The sequence below is a fragment of the Aphidius gifuensis genome, linkage group LG3 (genome assembly GCF_014905175.1).
Source record: "Aphidius gifuensis isolate YNYX2018 linkage group LG3, ASM1490517v1, whole genome shotgun sequence".
Lineage (NCBI taxonomy): Eukaryota > Metazoa > Arthropoda > Insecta > Hymenoptera > Braconidae > Aphidius > Aphidius gifuensis.
Window position 1 is genome coordinate 10,191,525 of NC_057790.1, and position 21,658 is coordinate 10,213,182.

At 30.7% G+C, this 21,658-nt stretch overlaps 1 protein-coding gene across 1 annotated transcript in view; it reads right to left on the reverse strand.

The window, feature by feature from the left end:
* Positions 1–9,925: 9,925 nt before the first annotated feature.
* Positions 9,926–21,658, reverse strand: part of LOC122851922 (synapsin) — a 37,820-nt gene continuing 26,087 nt past the window's right edge. Inside the window, exons 6-10 of the mRNA XM_044151427.1 lie at positions 20,177–20,281; positions 12,608–12,813; positions 12,282–12,546; positions 11,938–12,193; positions 9,926–11,872 (exon numbers count right to left, since the gene is read on the reverse strand). Coding sequence (XP_044007362.1) covers positions 11,652–11,872; positions 11,938–12,193; positions 12,282–12,546; positions 12,608–12,813; positions 20,177–20,281 — 1,053 coding nt within the window. The 3' untranslated portion in view covers positions 9,926–11,651. The remainder of the gene's footprint in view (positions 11,873–11,937; positions 12,194–12,281; positions 12,547–12,607; positions 12,814–20,176; positions 20,282–21,658) is intronic.

The following is a 21,658-nucleotide window of genomic DNA, read 5'->3' on the forward strand; positions in this document are numbered from 1 at the left end:
AATGAATTTACAAAAAAACTAAATTTAAATAAATTTATGACAACACGAGTACATATTATATTATATTACAATTAGAATAGTATCACAATATAATGTCAAAAAAAAAAAGATTACAAGAAGTAGACTGGCGCATCAAAATATTTGGCCGCGTAAAGATACGTATGTTAACTATAAACATACGTATATGAACAGTTAAGATATCTATGTTTATTGTTAATATATATATCTTAACATTAAACTTTTGTATGTTTAATGTGAACATATTGGTATGTTAACTGTTAACTTATCCTTCTCTGAGTGTGTCATAATTGTTAATGACTAAATGAACATAATAGTTCACTCGGAATAAGAGCGAAAAAGACAACTAGTCAAAAATATATTAATGCAACGAGAGATCTTTCAATTACTATTTATTAGAATTACTAAAGAAGTTTCACTTCCCTGTGCGTACAATAACACACATGTCCTTCTATGCGTCCTTCTATTGCGTTGCGCCAAAATTGACATGTTTGAAAATATTTTTTTCGAAAAGCTGAGAAAATTTCACTAAACATATGTGAAAATCAAGTTGGGTTCTCTATAAAAACGAACGCAATCAACGAAAAAGCAAAAAAACGATAAACTTAAATTTTCAATTTTTTTAAACTTGAAATTTAAAATTCATGGTAACGTTACGATATCCGTAGAGACAAATTTTAATAACTGATGTTATAATGTCATTTCAAGCAAAAAATAATGGCCCCAATAGAATAACACACACGTCCTTCTATGCGTCCTTCTATTGCGTTGCGCCAAAATTGACATGTTTGAAAATATTTTTTTCGAAAAGCTGAGAAAATTTCACTAAACATATGTGAAAATCAAGTTGGGTTCTCTATAAAAACGAACGCAATCAACGAAAAAGCAAAAAAACGATAAACTTAAATTTTCAATTTTTTTAAACTTGAAATTTAAAATTCATGGTAACGTTACGATATCCGTAGAGACAAATTTTAATAATTGATGTTATAATGTCATTTCAAGCAAAAAATAATTGCCCCAATAGAATTTTGATATCTCGAATACTTTTCGAGACATCGAAGTTACAAGATATCAAATTTTTTTTTGTTTTGTTATTTTTGTTATAAACAAATGGATAGGAAAAAATTAATTTGTTAATCGATTCTTATATCGAATTTTACGAGAAATATTATGTATTAAACAGCAATTCTGATGTCTTTAATAGTTTTCTAGATATTAATGGTTAAAAATTAAAAATATCAAAATATTTATATGATGACAGGTTGTAATTTGAAAAAAAAAGATTTCATTAAGATGTCACGCTAACCAGCTGATCAGTCGAAATTAGAGCGTGAAACCAGGTCGAACTGGGTGAACAACAAGCCGCTCATGGTGGAAGCAGTTATTAACGCTATTTTAGTAGGCAACTTTAAGGAGGTAATCTTTTAATCGTGTTTTTACCAAATGGCCGGAGTTTGAAAGTCTGTTTGAACAGATCGTTATTTTGAAGCCTGGGATCTCGGACATTTCAGAGTTCCGTCATTTGCAAATGGTGTTGGATGAGAAAACGAGAGAAAAAATCGGTGGTATTGCCGTCATCGGCGATAACTTCGCTACGGCCTGGATACAGCTGACAAAGACTTTGCAATAAAGCTGGTAAATGCTGAACTTGGTAACCCGCTAAGAATCCCAAAAATGAAATAAGCCAATGCTCACAAGTTATCTTGTACAATAACCAAAGTTGAACATTCACGTTCAGCTCTAGAGAAACTGGGTTGACCAGTAGAGCATTGAGACGATGTAATTGTATATAGAGTCTCACGCATAATACATATCTCCTTGCCAACACCACGGAACCTCCAACCTGGGTGCAATTTCATGAATTTTTAAATTCAAGAGAAAGGTCCTTGGAGACAGTGGAAAAAGTGGAACAGATAGATGATGCTTTTCTATAACCAAATTCAGCCAGAGTTCACGCTGGAATTCTAGCGGCAACATCTACCAGCCAATCGTGTGAGCTCTGCCAGAATAAAGAGCACAACCTGGTTAAGTGCAATATTACTTATAAAATCTTGTCTCTATGAATATCGTAATCTTGCTAAAAATCCCGAAATCGAAAATAGAAAAAGCTTTTGCGGCACGGGTTAATGTTGAGTAAAAATTCTGAAAATTTGAGAGAATTTTTTTTTATATATTTCTAACTAAATGAAAGGGTGAGAGTGATCAAATTCCACCATAGCCTTTTTAAGGACCACCCTAATATATATATATATCAAAAATAATGAATTTATAATTTAAAAAAAAATGTATTATATTTTTAGATGGAACATCAACAACCAATTTTACACGTTAATAAAAGATATGATGGATGGGGCGATTTTCACGAGGATTTTGAAAAATATAAAAATGAAGTTAAGCAAGATTTTACCAAGCGCCATTCAATAAAATTCAAATATGAAAATCCTTTGATTTTTAAACAAATTAAACATGTGTTTATGGTGAAGTTCGTCAAAGTCAAGCTACAGGAAAAAGAACAAGCTCGTTAGTATCAGGCGTTTAATTGTATCAGGAAACATATTAGTGTATCACAAATTTTGCAGAACAAATATATTTTTTAATTTTATACTCTTTTTAATTTTTAAGACATTAAAAAAAAATTGTGGTGCTTTTTTTTATTTCTCTGTTGACTCAAAAACAAACGAAGTTGTTCTTCGAAAGTTAAACGACAAATATGAAAACCATGAAGGATTAGAGGTGTTTATATATTCATTCCCATTTGATACTATTTTGCCATATTTTTTATTGATAATTAATTTAATAAATTTTGATAGTTTTTATCAGATTCCCTTTCATATTGGTAATGCATCTTTTTTTTTTTAAGGAATATAGGGATGAGCTAGCTATAAATCAAAGATTGAACAATGCAGAACAAGGCAAAGTTCAGCAATATTATGCAATGGGATGTAATAAACCAGGAATCCGCGAAAAAATCCAAAAAAAAACGAATAAAAAAATTTATAGAAAAGACATAGATCATATAGTTAAAAAACTACGGAAAACTGATGATGATTCCTTAAAAGCTGCTTTGAAATTGTTACAAGAAGAAGGTAGATTTATTAATAGACTTATTTGCAATTAATTCTACTATGAATGATTCGGACACTTGGCACATTATTTAAAACAGCTGTCAGTATTTTTATAAATGAAAAAGTACTTGTACCAGTTGGTACATGTTTTAAATCACTTGTTATACTTTTTTATTAATAAAAAAAAGTGGAAGAGTATCTGTACCAGTTGGTACATGTTTTAAATCAGCTGTTACACTTTTTTATTAATAAAAAAAAGTAAAAAAGTACCTGTACCAGTTGGTACATGTTTTAAATCAGCTGTTACACTCTTTTATTAATCAAATAAAGTACTTGTACCAGTTGGTACATGTTTTAAATCAGCTGTTACACTTTTTTATTAATAAAAATAAGTGAAAGAGTATCTGTTTCACTGAGTACATGTTTTGAATTAGTTTTTATACTTTTTTATTAATAAAAATAAGTAAAAAAATACCTGTACCAGTTGGAACATGTTTTGAATCAGTTGTTATACTCTTTTATCAATAAAAATAAGTAAAAGAGTATCTGTACTAGTTGGTGAATTATATAAGGTAGCTCAGATACTCTTTTACTCATTTTTATAAATAAAAAAGTATCTGTACAACTTGAAAAAATATTTAATTCAGCCGTGATGCTATTTATTTTTTATTGTTTTGTTCATAATTTGTTCATGTCTTCCGGTTTTATGTATAGATTATATATAATTTTTTTTTTTATATTTTACAGGTGCTGATGTTTCGGTTTTACGATCGAACAACATATTTCAAGCTTTATATTTTGTGACAGATGTAATGATTCAGGATATGGAAGCATCTTCAGAGATTGTGTTCACCGATGGCACATACAAATTGTTCAAGCGAAAATTTGTACTCCAGCTGTTTGCAGTTGAAGACAAATTTGGTGAGACACAATTTGTTGGCGTTGGGATTTTAGCCAATGAAACTTTGAGTACAGTCAGCTGGTTATTCGAGCAATTTAGAGAAAGCCACGGGGCAATCTCTGATGATATTCAAACTTTTATGACGGATGAAGATCTCGTCGAACGATTAGTCATCAATAAAATTTTCCCAACTGCTAAAACTATATTATGCAAATTCCACACCAAAAAAACATTCAAATTAAATGTAACAATGAAAAAAATGGATATATCTTATCCAATGGTTAAAAAATATTTAGACCTGCTGGATGAAATGTGCGAAAGTACCACGGAAGAGAAATATAACATGGTTTATGCAAAATTTTGTGATGCTGCTGCTGGTAATAAAAAATTACTTGACTATTTTAATACCAACTGGCACTGCATAAGGCTTCAATGGACGACATTTGGTATGAACCAGGTAGTGAATCTTGACAACCTGACAAACAACAGAGTCGAGTCGAATAACTCAAAAATAAAAAAGCCCGAATGGATGAAACCCAACGACACTATGACGAGTGCATTAAAAATTTATTAAAGTGGTTAGTATACCGTAAAGATCATCAGCGATCAAGAAGAATAAATGAAATATTAAAAGTAGATGTCAAGAAATTAGATGATAATCAGGTACTCCAACAATACAAAAAGCATCTTACTCCATTTGCTTTTAAGAAAGCAGAATATGGAATCAAAAATTTTTTATCAGTTAAATTGTTTATAATAAATAGTTTTTTAAAAAAATGCAAAGTGAATGATAAAAAAGATGGAGTGATTTACGTCACACCTGTAGAGTGTGGTTGCTCTCAATGGGTTGCTAGTTTGTTAATTTGCAAACACATTTTAGCTGTTCGTCATTTGTTTGATTTGCCATTATTTCTAAAAACATTATGTACACGTTGGCATCGATCAGACATATCAGAAAAAAAACAAGTAGAAGACGTGATTACACCAAAGTTTAAGCTACATCATGGTCTAGAAATAAATGAAATGAGTGAACTAGAAAAAGTATCCGATCTTCGATGGACTTTAAAAGTACTATTATTCATGGTGCTGAAAAGTAAGAAGGAAAAATTTCAAAAAAGATATTTGATTTTAAAAAGTATTGCCGATAAGATTCAGAGTGAAAATGATGATGATGAAGAAGAAGGACTAACAACTGGGAAAATAACGACAAAATCTTTAGAAGAATTGATCAAGAAGCTTGATAGAAAAAGAACTCGCTTGCCAACAAACGAGTTTAAATGTGAATTGAGCAGACTTAAAACTATTGAATCGTTATGGACAAGAAACGAAACAGTTCCTACTGAAGTACTTCAATTGGCAACAAGTGGAATCGAGGAAAGTTTTGCTAATTTGTCATTGGAAAAAGGAAGAGTAAATATTTCAAGTATTATTCTCCCACCACAATCAAAACAAGTTGGTCGTCAAAAACGAATTGATACTCGTTGTACACCAATAAGAATTAAACGTAAAAGAATAAATAATAAATAAAAAAAAAATAAATCAAGTGATTTAAAGTATTATGAAATAACAAAATTTAAACTAATAATAAAATTTGAGTATATGTAAAATACAAATTTGTGTGTTGATGTCATCTACGAAACCATTACTAATTATTATTACCAACATAACCAGTAAGCAATACTTTTATATAAATATCTTTTTATTAATAAAAAAAAGTAAAAAAGTACCTGTACCAGTTGGTACATGTTTTAAATCAGCTGTTACACTCTTTTATTAATCAAAAAAAGTAAAAAAGTACTTGTACCAGTTGGTACATGTTTTAAATCAGCTGTTACACTCTTTTATTAATAAAAAAAAGTAAAAAAGTACCTGTACCAGTTGGTACATGTTTTAAATCACTTGTTATACTTTTTTATTAATAAAAAAAAGTGGAAGAGTATCTGTACCAGTTGGTACATGTTTTAAATCAGCTGTTACACTCTTTTATTAATAAAAAAAAGTAAAAAAGTACCTGTACCAGTTGGTACATGTTTTAAATCAGCTGTTACACTCTTTTATTAATAAAAAAAAAGTAAAAAAGTACCTGTACCAGTTGGTACATGTTTTAAATCAGCTGTTACACTCTTTTATTAATAAAAAAAAAGTAAAAAAGTACCTGTACCAGTTGGTACATGTTTTAAATCAGCTGTTACACTCTTTTATTAATAAAAGAAAAGTAAAAAAGTACCTGTACCAGTTGGTACATGTTTTAAATCAGCTGTTACACTCTTTTATTAATAAAAAAAAAGTAAAAAAGTACCTGTACTAGTTGGTACATGTTTTAAATCAGCTGTTACACTCTTTTATTAATAAAAAATTAATTTTATTATATAAAGTAAATTATATTAATTAGCTTAGATACTCTTTTACTCATTTTTTATAAATAAAAAAATATCTCTACAACTTGGTACATCAATTAAATCGACTGGGATACTTTTTAACTCATTTTTAACTCATATATGCAAGAGAGTGTGTTCCACTTGCCCAAGTAGAAATTCTCAACTTACTATTGGACTATCTGATTTTATTAGACCTACTAAGTCTGGTTCAACACTGTTCCATCAAAGTAATTCAGTCTTGCATTGCTATTGCGTTAATCACATTTCAACTTGATTCGTTATTTCTGCATTATAAATATGTTATTCTTGCGTTATTTATATTTGCACGTATCAATCATTGAAAAATTATTGACGCGTTATTATTGCGTTAAAAAAAATTATTTTCGCGTTATGTTTGCGCTATAAAAATTATTGTTGCGTTAAACAAATTATTTTTGCGTTATTGTTGCGTTGAACAAATCATCTTTGCGTTATTGTTGCGTTATAAAAATTATTCGTACGTAATTTCTATTTTATTTCTGCGTTATTTTGGCAGAAATTATTTTTGCCTTATTTCAATTTTATTTCTGCGTTATTTTTGCGGAAATAGTGCGAATAGCCTTATTCGCTAAGGAATCAAGGTTGCCAACATCAATTTCTCAAGACATAATATTTTGGCAATCTCAATTTTTTAGCTACATCTTTTCCTTAGCTACGGCTTTTCCTCGGGGTTTTTATTTATTTTATAAATAAAATATATGTAAGTTTTTCTTTCAACAATAAATATGTTCAAGGTAAAGCAGTAGCTGAGGAAAAGATGTAGCTAAAGAATTCAGATTGCCAAAAAATTATGTTTCAAGCAACATTAATTCTTCAAAAAATAATTTTTTGGCAACCTTAATTCCTAATCTACATCTTTTTTTTAACTACTGCTTTCCGTCGGGATTTTTTTTTATTTATAAATAAAATATATGTAATTTTTTTTTTTAACAATAAATATGTTCAAAGAAAAGCAGAAGCTGAGAAAAAGATGTAGTTAAAGAAATTAGGTTGCCAAAAAATTATGTTTTGAAGAATTTATGTTGCTTAAAACATAATTTTTTCATCACCTTAATTCCTCAGCTGCATCTTTCCTTAGCTACTGCTATTCCTTTAAAATATTTATTGTTAAAAAATAAATTTACATGTATTATATTTATCAAATAAATGAAAATTCCAAGGAAAAGCAGTAGCTAAGGAAAAGATGTAGCTACGGAACTAAGGTTGCCAAAAAATTATGTTTTGAAGAATTAATGTTGCTTTAAACGTAATTTTTTGGCAACCTTAATTTTCTTTGGACATTATTATTCATTCCAGAAATATATTACATGTTATTTACTTTAAAAATTAACAATTTCCTTTAATTTCATTTATTATGTTATTGAATGAATAAGAATAATTATTTTTTTCATAATTTATAATAAAACTATTATAAATTAACAAAAGAATAACCATTTTTAGGTTTTTTTATATATTATTTAATATATTTTTATTATAATTTATATATAATAGTTTATTTAAAATTCTATATATTTTTTATATAAATTTTATCAGATTCCCCCCACCCTTCCCCTCTCATGAATTGTTTTTATCCAAAAATTTATTTAAATTTTAATTTAAAAAAAATCAAAAACCAATCTTTCATCAGGATTCGAACCCGGAACCTTCTGGTTGGGAGGCAAGTACTTTACCTCGAAGCCACAAATCTTATGACAGATCTTTGTAAAAATATAAATAAGAATATGACTTTTCTCAATTTTTTTACTTTGTGGTTTTAATACCGATTTTATCTTTTTTTTTATAAAAATATGAACGAAGAGATGTTAAGATTAAAATTTTATATATTTGAATAAAAATTAGTAATAGAATTGTGATTAAAACAGCAAAGTAAAAAAATTTAGAATTGTCATATTCTTATGTATATTTTTATAGAAATCTATCATAAGATTTGTGGCTTCGCGGTAAAGTACTTGCCCCGCAACTAGAAGCGTTCGAGTTCGAATCCTGATGGAAGATATGTTTTTGATTTTTGTATATTAAAATTTAAGAAAATTTTTGAATAAAAATAATTCATGGGAAGGGGTGGGGGGGGGGGTGATAAAATATATATAATTTTATATAAACTATTATATAAAATCGTTATATATAAATTTTATATAAATTATATACACGTTTTCGCCCAATCTTATATAAAATTGTTATATATAAATATTATATATAATTTTATATATAAATTATACATGTTTTTTCCGTGTGGGAAATAAATTTATTTCTTGTTAAAAGTCTTTTCTCGTTTAAAACAAAAATCTAATCTATCATAATAATAATCATACTGTTTGTATCAAACAACCAGTGGCAGAAATTTAAAAGTTTTTTTTATGTTGCTGTCCCTCTGTCATTTAAAACAAAAAACTTGTCTATTATAATAATTATAATTTTGAGCCTTCCCAGGAGTTACGAGGTTCACGTTAAGAACTTTTTTTCTTGACGCAAACCATCTATCGTTTGGTACAAAACGTTATCCGAATCGAATAAACAAATTTCGTTTCATTCAAGATTTTTTATTTCCTATTACAAAACAATTATTATTTTTAATAAACAACTTATTCCTTTTTTCAAAAATTTTTTATCCAAGAAGTTAAACTTAATTTCTCAATGTTAGAAATAAATTTTCCCAGTGAGTATTTTCAATTGTTAAAGAATCCTTACAAAAAACAATTTGAAATTGCATACATGCATTGCATTAACTTACAATTAATACAGTTTTCAATTAAAAATAATTAAAAACGAAAACATCAAATTTCGTTTTTGAATTTCTTTGTTATATATTTTATATCCTCATTGTTTACATTTTGTATTTTTTTATGGTATTCAGTTATTTATCCATTTTATAAATTTTTGTAACACTCAGTCGATGAATGGTTGATCATAGGCTGGCTAGCCTTCATGAGTCAAGCCTTGGCTCATTTGTTTCCAGTCCTGGCTACCCAGTTAACTAAGACTTGGCCGATGAATGGTCGATCAACGACTGGCCAGACCTTAATGAGCCAAGCCGTACGTTAATCATCTGTTTCTAGTCCTGGCCACCCAATAAGTTACCAAGCATTGGCATACGAGTCTTGGTAAGCAAAGAACCAGCCAAAAGTCAGCCGAGCATTGGCCCATGGACGACGCACGATTGGCTGCCGAGCATTGGATGCCATTATTGGGTCAAGGCTCGGCCGTCTTGTGAGTCTTGACAATTCCTACACGAACTAAGGTGGAAAAAACGTTGTCAGTTAGCAATAAATTAGGATTTTTAAGTGTGGCTTATCTCTGTGAAATCTTTGTGAATACTTACCAATAATGTGAATCTTTAGAGCAATAGCAGATGTTAATTCATGAAATTGTTTTTATGTAATGGTTTAAATATTTTTGAGATTATTTTTTTTCTCTCCGTAAACAAAGAAATGAATAGATGCAAGCATGTACTTTTATACCTGTATGAAAGGAACTTAAAATGGTAGAACGAGACTTCATATTGAGAGCACTACCGAATCACATAATTTTATAGTCATAACATTTATTATAATCAAATATGTTGTTAACAATGCTGCGAGTACATATTCAATTTTTTTCACAAGCAATAAATATTTCAACGAATTCTATTTCATAAATTTTTTTTCAAGGTTAACTATAGTAAAGATATTAAACATACATTTATTGGTGGACTTCAAGCTGTGTTAAAAGATGATACTGATGGACTTTCATCATTAAATTTCAATAATCATGGACATGATAGGATAAACTCTCTTGTATTTTGATTTCTGTTGTCATCTATAAGTATATTTTTTATCTTTATCATTCACGACAGTATTTTGATTTGGGAAAGTGCTCACTTGAGTCTAGAATAAGATAAAAAATTATAAAATTATTTTCTAATGGGAGCACATTCATAAGAAAACATTATTTTCATACAGACAAGCTAAACCTGCTGCTGTAATTACTAAATAAGTATTCATAAACACAGGATACAATTTATCTACCTCTTCTAGATTTAATTGAGATCAGAACTGCTTCTGAGATTAAACATCGAAGAGGTGTCAACCGTGAATAGGAGACGAGACGAATCACGTAATTCATGGAATATAACTGATCTAATAACGACATCAAATAAGATAGAACAATTGCATCAGAAAACGTAACAATTAGATGAATTGGAACCTACAATAATTGAGTAAAAGATTACTCTGTTTTTAGCTATCTTTAGTATTGTATTTCATCAAATATAGAAAATAGCCTTTGATACACTATAAGCCTACATAGAATAAGCTATGAGTATTCAAGAGTAAGATCTATACAGAAAAGAATAAAAAGTTACGAAAGATAGGAAAATAACAAATTTTCAATTGTTCCTGAGTGACAAAAACGGAAAAAGAAAAAATAACGGCATTCTAAAATGTTTTGACGCGAATTCAACCCTTATAATAATGTATATAATATTCTTTATTATTAAAAAAAAAGTTCATTATAATGTTGTATATAAGTTTATATTTCACTTGATACTCGTTACAGTATAATTTCTTTATAGCGAAATTCGCTATAGTGACATCGAGCATCAGCGTAGAAATTTTTTTTTTTGGCCAAGTGGGCGGAAAATACTCGTTTGTCGCCACGAATTTGTGGCGCAAAGTATGAGATTGTAGCCTAACAAATTCTTGGCGACAAACTGTTGTTTCCCGCTCGCTTGGCAAAAAAATAGTATGTGTTACGCAAGCACCATGTGCGTGATTCTCTCTTGCATCATCTGTGCTGTGCTGAGTGCAAGAGAGAATCACTCACATTGCGCCCTTGTTACACATTATACTATTTTTCACCATACAATGTTTATGCCAGTGTTAGTGTATCATGGATGGGTAACAGTAACACATGATAATTTCTATGTAGTGAAACAAATGGAGATCGTTGAAATTATTGAGCATATGAATTTATTAGTTACAAATATCAAAAGCTTACGTAAGAACAACTATGTCAATAATGATAGATAGGGTTGAATTCTTCAAATTTATAGTCTGAATTTAATTATTTTAATAATGCTGATAAATGTCATCATGTAATAAGAGCGTTCTAAAAAACTACTGTTGCAATGATACCTATTGAATCTAAATAATAATAAATTGAACTGTATATATTATATATGTATTATATATTTTTTGATAGAAGTAATAGATAATTTCTTATTGCCCTTTTATTGTTCGTGATAACAATTATGATACGTTATCCATTCTTTTACATTTCACCGAATATCCCTGCAAAGGTTTTTCGAAGATTCTTCATTGTGTCTTCAGAATCTTCACTCGGAATCATTGTTGCTGTCGTTGATATCGATGAATGTTGTGACGATTGGCTTGTTTGACGACTTAATAATATACGGGATGGTGGTAATGGTGGTGGCTCTTCAGAACGACGTAGTGGTAGTGGTGCTGCATTTATGCTGCTTGGTTGTGTAGCTGGAAAAAAAGAATTTTTTTTTTTTATTTTACTTTGTCAAATCCTAAAGAAAAGTGTGTTGTACCATGTGAATCTCGTCTTTGGAGCTGTTGATGCCCATCCGATGAAGAAACATCATTGACGTTGCTTGTTATCGGACCAGATGTTCCAACGGTCGTGGTTAATGGTTTGGTTCCATGATGCGTCAAAACCGGGGCTGTACCAGCTGGAGGACCAAGTTGTATGGCTCGTTCTTCACTTGGACTTGATAACAGATTTAGACCAGACATTGATCCTCGTGATATAGTTTTTGTCATTGCACTAGGAATTTTGCAGAATGCCTTTTAAAGAAATGTGGTACTATGTGTTAGGATAATATTGGTTTATTTAAAAGTTTATTCATAGTAAAAAGTTCATATATATATGTACCTGCATTTTCGCTGTAACAAGGTCTGCAATATTACGTCGATCTTCTTCTTGTGAATCACCCATCAGTGGCAAAGCACTGTCATTCAATTCAATGATATATTCACGACCATCCTTTGCAACAAGAAGCTCAATCGCACAGATGTCAAGTCCACCGAATAATTGGGACACATTGTCTATCCATAACCTGTGTCTTTCTGTAACAGCCAATTGTTCAAGCATTGCTGAACCAGTATTTGACTTCCAATTACCACTAATGCTTTTACGCCTGTTAGAAATTTGAAATATTATTAATAGAGAGTCAAACTCAATACAAATAAATACCTTACATGAATGCCTTGTAGTTATTAGCAATTTTCTGTATATGGACATCATATTTAGCATCAATATATGGTTCAGCAGTCGAGTAGCATGAAGTTAATGCTGCAAGTGAAGCAAGATCGTTAAATTCTTGTATATTTTCAGCTCGAGCTTTACCAACGCCACCATGCGCATGTCCAAGTTTCACGACTGTCGGATATCGCGGTGCTGATATCTGAAATATAAGTGAACAATCAAATACATCCACCATATAATTGAACTAATAGTGATATTGATGCCGTTTCTCCATGTATGACCGAACTGTTTTGTCTTTACCCCAACATTTGCCGAGTACTCGACAAATCTAAAAATTGTGTTTTTTAATACTTAATTTTGAAATAAGTCTTAAATTTATTATAGAAACTATTCTACTAATTAACAATCGAGAATTCCATGTTTGTTTTTCTATATTTTCATTTGATAGAACTGTTGAAAATTTATTTACCAAAAAGTTGTTGTCAATTTTTAGATAAGACAAGAAAATCCATGTAAAAATTAAATAGAGAAAAGACCAGATAACGTTTGTGGGGCCTATGACCCCTGAAACCTATTATAAACTAGAAACTTTCAATACTTGGCTAGTTTCAAAAGTGTTTTTTTTAGCTTTTTAAAAAGTCTTTATATCACTTCTATCGCAAAATGAAGGTTGTCTAATTTTTAAGCAGTATATATCGATAAACAGATTGTATATATAGATAGTATATACAGATAGTATACATAGATAGTATATACAGATAGTATATATATATATTAGGCTACTTCGAATTTCATTTTTATTTTATTTTATTTTTTTTGGATGAACCGGTTCTATCGTGAAAAAAGTCTCAAAAAAGAAACCTCTCAATCTTCAGTTAGATTGATTAACGTCTAGAGGTCGCACGAAACGCAAGTCGTTTTTCCATTTGATTAACATAGGCATATGGTGTTTATCTGAGTCTTTCTTATATATAATTTAAGCTTACCTTCAAAGCTTAATATCTCGAAAACTATTAAAGATACGATATTGCCGTTTAATCTATAATATTCCTCTTAAAAGATACTATTAGAATCGATCTTAAAGTTTATTTTTTTCGAGCCATTTATTTATGAAAGAATGACGAAAAAAAAAATTCAATTTCTTGTTTCTTCGATATCTTTGAAAAGTATTCGAGATATCGAAATTCTGTTGTGGTCATCATTTTTTTCTCCAAAGGACGTTCTAATATCAGTCATAAAATCTTGTCGTCACGGACATCGTAATCTTGCTTTCTCAGTGGGTTTCTCCTAATGATCATCTCGGTTTATAAGCAGTATAATAAGTTATAAATTTCTTCATAGAATATAGCATTGACAAGTATTTCATTAAGTTTCAAAATGACGATAAGCAGATAAACACCATTTGTCTATGTTAATCGAATGGAAAAACGACTTGCGTTTCGCGTGACCTCTATATGTTAATCAATCTAGCTGAAGATTAAGGCTTATTTCACGGGCTGGTACCCAGTTCGTTCCCAAGCCGGATTGAGGCCAAAAAAAAACCGAGTTCGTTCCCGGGGGGGGGGGGGGGGACTATTGCAGCCGAGTTCCTTCCTATCGCAAATTCCCCTATTTTAGTTTTGAGTACCCCGTCTTTTACCTTTTTTATTCACATTTTCTCCAGGCTTATGACTATCTAAAATCATAAATCTAAAAAATCTAGCTAAGGGAAGTATTAGTAGCTGAGGGAAAGATTAAGCTGGTAAAATTATATAGATATTGTGTGTTCGCCTATAATTGAAGCTAAGGAAAAGATGTAGCTAATGAAGAAATCTAGCTAAGGAAAAAATCTAGCTGAAGAAAAGATGTAGCTGAAGGAAAAATTAAGCTGCTCAACTATGTAGATATTGTGTGTTTGCCTATAATTAAAGCTAAGTAAAGAATCTAGCTAAGTGAAAAATCTAGCTAAGGAAAAAAATGTAGCTGGCGGAAAAATTTAGCTGGTAAAATTATGTAGATATTGTGTGTTTGCCTATACCCAGGTAGGAGTTCTCGGGCTTAAACAACTGTGCCAGGCTTGTGCGAGGGTCGTGTATCAAGCCTTGGGAGCACAGGTTTAACACAAGCTTGTGCCCATTGTTTTCCCCGGCCTCACGCGAGCCTTGTTAACACAGACTTGACACAAGACTGTCCCCGTTGTTTTTAACCGGCCTCACACAGGCTTCAATAATCCAAACCTGTGTCAAGCCTGTGTTTTTTGTTTTCCCCGGCCTCACACGAGCCTTGTTAACACAGGCTTGACACAAGACTGTCTCCGTTGTTTTTAACTGGCCTCGCACAGGCCTCAATAGTCCAAGCCGGTGTCAAGTTTGTTTTTTTTTCGTTTTCCCCGGCCTCACACGAGCCTTGTTAACACAGGCTTGACACAAGACTGTCCTTGTTGTTTCCCCCCGTCTCACACAGGCCTCAATAGGCCAAGCTGGTGTCAAGCCTGTTTTTATTTGTTTTCCCCGGCCTCACACGAGCCTTGTGTCAAGCCCGTTTTTAGGGCTGGACACGACACCGAAACCAATTTGGTATCGGTTCCGTTTCGTTTCGGTTTTTCGGGACGGAACCGGTACGACACTGACTTTTTAGTCCACAAAACGGAACCGTTACAAAACTCGACTTTTCAGACCGAAACTTGCCGAAAGTTTCGGAGGTTTCGGCTTCGGATAGATAATTTTTAATTTTTTTTTTTAAATTTTATGGGTCATAAAAATATTTATGTTTCTATTGGTTTTAATGTCTTTGAAATTCAATATTAGTACGATAAAAAAAAATTTTTTAAAATATATTTTATTTTATATAAACATTTCTGAGATTATATTGAAATATGAAGCCGTTGCTCTCAACAAAAATAGTTTATCATGCTATGGTTCCTCAAATTTTAAAGCAAAACAAAAAACTATATTTTTTTTTCAATTGTTTATTACTCTTTTAAGCGTAGGAGAGTGCGGCAACGGTGTGAGTGTTATATGCCCACAACTCGTTACGATTTTGTTTTTATAAATCACAAACCAGCTGGTGGTCGACAAGTTCAAACCTATTTTTTTTTCTTAATAAATTGCGTTGTGTTTTGAATTGTGAATTTAAATTTTACAATTATGTCTGATAAGGGCAAACTAACAAAAAAAAGACGTTTGGACGAAAGTAATCCAACTGAGAGTGAGACACCAAGTATTGTATCTCAGAGTGAAAAAAGCAAAAAACATTCTAAATATTCTCAGTTTTTTGATTTTGTTGTGCGTGATAATAAAAGAGAGGCCCAATGTCTTGTGTGTAAAAAGTCAAAGTTTGATAAATTCGTTTCACACAAAGATGGAAGTACATCATGCATTACAAAACACCTAAAATCAGCTCATCCCATGGTTTGGCAAAAAGAATTCAATGGGACAAAAAACCAAACAAATGAACTACCATCTGGTCAGAAAACACTTTTCCAAATAAAGGTAATATTTTTTTTTTTTTTGTGTATGTAAAAAAGTAGATTTAGACAATGATTTAAAACAAGTAATCAAGTGTAGTATTTAACTAGTATTTTTATTTAAATTTTTTATTCTATTTTATATTGATAAAAGGATATACTAAAAAATTTAGAAATTGAAATAAAAAAATTGTCAATAAAGTATAAAAATATTATTGAAAATAATAAAAATATATTTTAAAAATTATTAAGAATAACAAAAATATATTTTAATAATTATTAGAAAACAATTTAGAATCATATTAATCATAAATTGACTTGATTGTTATTTTTTTTTTAATTTTATAATATTTTTATTTTATACTGCAATGCAATGGTAATGAACAAAAATAAAATTGTTAAAAAATAATTAGCCAGTAACAAATTAACAATACAAGTTTTAAATTATTTTCTGTTATCTATACATGTACATTCAACAAATTAAAAAAAGTAAAAATTGCAATTCTAAAATTCTGTAATTTTTTATTTTTTATAGGAAAAAATGACAGATCAAGAGCTTGATGTTCTTCTTATTAATTGGTTGGCAAAAAAAAAATTGCCATTTAATTTTCTTGATGATGACATTACACGAAAGCTTTTCCGGTCTTGGAATACAGAAAAAGAACTACCTCGTAGAAAAAAAACTTGAGCAATGTTTGTTGCTGAATTTAAAAACCAACAAGAGAAAATTAAAACAATTATACAAAATAATAAATCTAAATTTTCGTTTACAATGGATGGTTGGACTAGTTTAAATGGAAAGTCGTACTTTGGTATAACATGCCATTTTATTGATGACAACTGGAAAATAAATTCTTTTGCTTTAGATTTTCTTCCTTCTAAAGGCAAGCGTAAAGGTATTGACATGGCACAACTATTTTTTAATTGCTTAAAAGAGTATAAACTCCAAGACAAAGTAGAGGGAATAACACTTGATAATGCATCAGCAAATATTAAGTTCATGAGCGAATTGGTGACGTTGATGGAAGATTCTGGTTTTAATTTTGATAACGAAAATCAACATTTTCGTTGTATGTCTCACGTGTTGAATCTTGGTGTGCAAGACCTGCTCAAAGCTATGAAAGTAAAAAATGATGATGATGACGATGATGACGTTGTAAATGATAATGATGATGACCATGCAGTCTAGTGATGAACATGACGATGAATATTCAAGTGACAATGATTCTGTATTTTTGAAATTGAAACTACAGATGATTCAGACAATCCAGATAAGAATTTTTTTGCCAAATTAAATCCATCAAAAGCCATTTATAAATTAAGAAAGACTTTGGTTAAAATCAAAAGGTCTGAGATTTTACAAAATTCACTCAATCGTAGTTGTGAATTTGTTAACATTAAATATATGAAGCCAGTACTAGATGTATCTACAAGATGGAATTCAACATATGATATGATTGAATATAGTTTAAAATTAAAGAAAGGGTTGAACTTGATGTGGACTAGTGACGTTAGTTTATGGCAAAAATTTACTTTGAGTGAAGATGAGTGGGATATATTAAATCAGATTCATGAATTTTTGGGACACTTTAAACATGTATCAAAAACATTGGGAGGACAAACATATGTCACTCTGCCATTGGTCATTATTGCTATCAACATGTTATTTGATAAAATTGACACAATTGTTGATCAGTTAGATAAAAAAGTAGAGAGGTCTAACGTCGATGAAACTTTAATACTCGCTTTCCAGGCAGCACGTGATAAAATGTTGAAACATTATAATCTAACCAACTTGGTTTATTGTGCTGTGTTGATTCTTGATCCACGTCACAAAGTGGAGACTTTTTCTTCTACTACATGGGGTAATAATTTAAAAAAAAAAACCATTGAAAAATTCAATACCATGTACAAAAAATACGCTGATTCTGTTGAAACTGACGTACATGAAGAAGTGAGTTTACAAGAAAATGATGATAAAAATAAGAACCAAATTGATGTTACGTCAATTTTTGAAGATACACCAACACATCGAAATTATCAAGTCGAATTGGACGAATATTTAGCCATGAGAAGAGCTGGAAAAAACCAAGACATATTAGAGTGGTGGAAAACTTACGAAACAACCTTTCCAACATTAGCACGTATGGCAAGAAAATTGTTCTCAATTATGGCTACATCAGTCTCATCAGAAAGACTTTTTTCTCTTGCTGGTTTAATTATGACAAAGTTAAGAGGTTCAATGAATGATGAATCGGCAAGAATGACATTGTGTCTCCATTCTTGATACGATGTTTAGTTGGTGAAAAAAATATTGAAAACAAACATTATACTTTGAGTATAATAAACTAATAAATAAATAATAAAAAAAATGATAAAATATTTGTGTCTTTGGCTTTTTGATAATTTAAATATTTGTAATTTTTTTACAGTGATTTAAAAAAATAAAAAACGTAAAAAAATAGTCACCTGTAGCCTGTTTATTTATTACGTATTTTATTTATAGAGTTGAAATTTGTTCATAAAAAATTTTTTCCAGTAAAAAAAAAAAAAACGAAACTAACGAAACTGAAACGGAACGACACTGACAATTTATAATTTTACGAAGCTCACTCAAAACCGGAACCAAAACGAAACAAGGTTTGACGGAACCGGAGCCGAACCGGGACGGAACCAGCAATTTTTGAGTTTAGACGAAACCGGTACGGAACTTGTCTAAATTCGGTATCGTTTCGGTTCGTGTCCAGCCCTACCCGTTTTACCAAGCCTCACACGGGACTTGCCTTGTGCAAATATTCAATTAAAAAAAAAAAATTATATTAATTAGATCTATAAATTGTAAATAGAAATTTTAAATAACAATTCATTCATATAAAAAATTTTGACTGACTGTTTCATTAATACCCCGGTGGTTGACTTGATAAAGCATTGGAGTTCCACGTGAGTGACCTAGGATTGATCCCCCGTTACGCCGTTTATTATCATTAATTCAAAATGTATCGCGTAAAAAATAATAATGTCAACTTAATAAATAAATAATAATTGTTTATTTATATTTTTTTATAATTTTTTTTGCAAGCCGGTGTCAAGCCTGGGAACACAATCCTGTGTCAAGCCCGATACACTAGTCTGATACACCAGCATATACATCGTGAACATTCCAGACTTGACACAGGCTTGTGTTTCAGGCCTGACACAGGCCTGAGAGCCGAGTAATCAGGCTTGTCCCAGGCTTGTGCCCGTCGTCACTTCCTACCTGGGTAATTGAAGCTAAGGAAAAGATGTAGCTAAGTAAAAAATCTAGCTAAGTAAGAAATCTAGCTCAGGAAAAAATCTAGCTAAGGAAAAGATGTAGCTGAAGAAAAAATTAAGCTGGTAAAATTATGTAGATATTGCGTGTTTGCCTATAATTATAGCTAAGTGAAGAATTTAGCTAAGTAGAAAATTTAGCTAAGGAAAAGATAACATCTAAGTAATACAAATAAAAACTAAATTGTGGAAAAGTAGAGGGTAACGGTAGGGGAAACGATTGGAACGAACTCGGAGTTTTTTTCGGGAACGAACTTGGATGAACAGGCCCCGCCTTCCAAAATTAATCCGGGCATTTCGGGGGAGTCGGAACGAACTCGGCAATTGCCATTTCACGATAGAACCGGTTAATCCAAAAAAAAAATAAAATAAAATAAAAATAAAATTCAAAGCAGCCTAATAGATATGTATCAATTTTTCATAAAAACGTCTGTACATTTTTCAATAAATAAATAAGTTATCTCAAAGAACAGAATCGTATAAAATGAACTCAAACGAATCAAAAAGTGGACGTTTAACTATTATTAAAATTGCAATAAAACATTATTAAACTTATTTTTAACGATAATATCAATTACAAAACAACGGTGAACGTTGACTGTCGAAAATCGACTTAGATTTCTGCCTGGGCCCCGGGGGAAATAATCTGGCAGATTCTGCTGACAGATTTTCCCTCTTAAACAGTCTGCTAGATTCTTTCAAATTCTGGCAGGTCCTTTTAGATTCTGCCAGATTTAAACTGGTTTTTGGAACGACTGCCAGAATTTTCCAGATTTTTTTCACCAGGGATGTACCATTATAAACTTACCATTTCTTTATGAGCTGGATAATATGTTTGATCAATAAGAGGAAAGTTCTCTTTTCCAAGCCGATGACTTATTCCCAGCAAGTGTGCAAACACCCACGGCTTATCCTGTACAAAAAATTTATCATGCGACAAAATTGGTCATTGTTATTTCGAAAAAAAAAATATCTTTATTAATTGATTATCACTTTCAATGATCACAGGTCATCTAAATTAGTTAAAAAATAATTACATCGGTAATTTAATATTGCTAAAAAATTTGCTATCAATAACATTTACGTATAAAGTCTATACAGTGTATTTTTTATTAAACAATTATAGCTCACCATTGGTTTTCTTCTAATGCAATTTTTCGATTCTCATAAGTTATAAGAATGAAGAAAAACAAGGTTATGAGTTAAATTGACAAAATCTACTTTAAATTTCACTTCAACATTTTTAATAATTACAAACATTATTAGATGAGACACAGAAATGTTGATCATCTACTAGGGCAGAGGAACCGTCAAGTGAATCCTTTTCTACCGAGAGTCTGAGGCAAGTCTGCAGTCTGAGTAGCTCAGCATGCAGAAAGGCGAAAACAGAGGAAGCAGGATCATTGGAAAAGGTAACTGCCTTGCCTGCGAAAGCGCAGAAGCGAGTGAGGAAAGAGGATAGCTTTCAATCAGCTCAGAAGGATCTGGCAAATCTGAATTTACCGTTTCCCATATCGAACGGAAGTTTCTCTTTTTTCTCTGAACTCGGCAAAACTAGGAATTGAATCTCCTGGCGTCTATAAGAACAGTAAACTGGTATAATCCGAGAATAAGGCTGTTTGCCGAGAATTGAATTTCTGTGTTTGAGTTGTTTTATAAAAAAAAAAGAAAATTCTTCAACTTAGCAAATTTGATCATTTATTTTAGAGTTTTAGACAGTGTTGTATCAAACGATAAACGGTTCGCATCAAGAAAAGAAGTCTAAACATTAAACACGTTATTACTTGACACGAACACAATTATGATTATTATGATAGACAAAATTCTTCTTTTAAACGGCAGAGGGACAACGAAAAGGTAAAATTTTCTGACTTCTATCCACTGGCTGTTTGATACGAACATTATGATCATTATTATAATGGATCAGCTTTTTTGATTCAAACGATAAAGGGTTTTCAACAAGAAATAAATTTTTTAAAATATGCTTCGTTCTGGTCAATTTGAATAATCAAAAGTTTAATAAAATTTTGAATTAATCTTAAAAATAACAATAAAAGTTTTTTTTTCATATTCGAATAAAAAATATGGGATGAAAAAAAAATAACCATTTCTATCTAACGAGCTTCTCATCGTGGTGCAGTGGCCATGGCAATCCCACCCGAACTTGGAGTTTCGGGGTTCAAATCTTGGGTTCAGCAACCGAGGTTTAGATCAGAATTTGAATAACAGAATTTAAAAAAAATAAACCAAAAAACAAAAAATGAATATTTTTTGTGAATAGTTTTTTTAA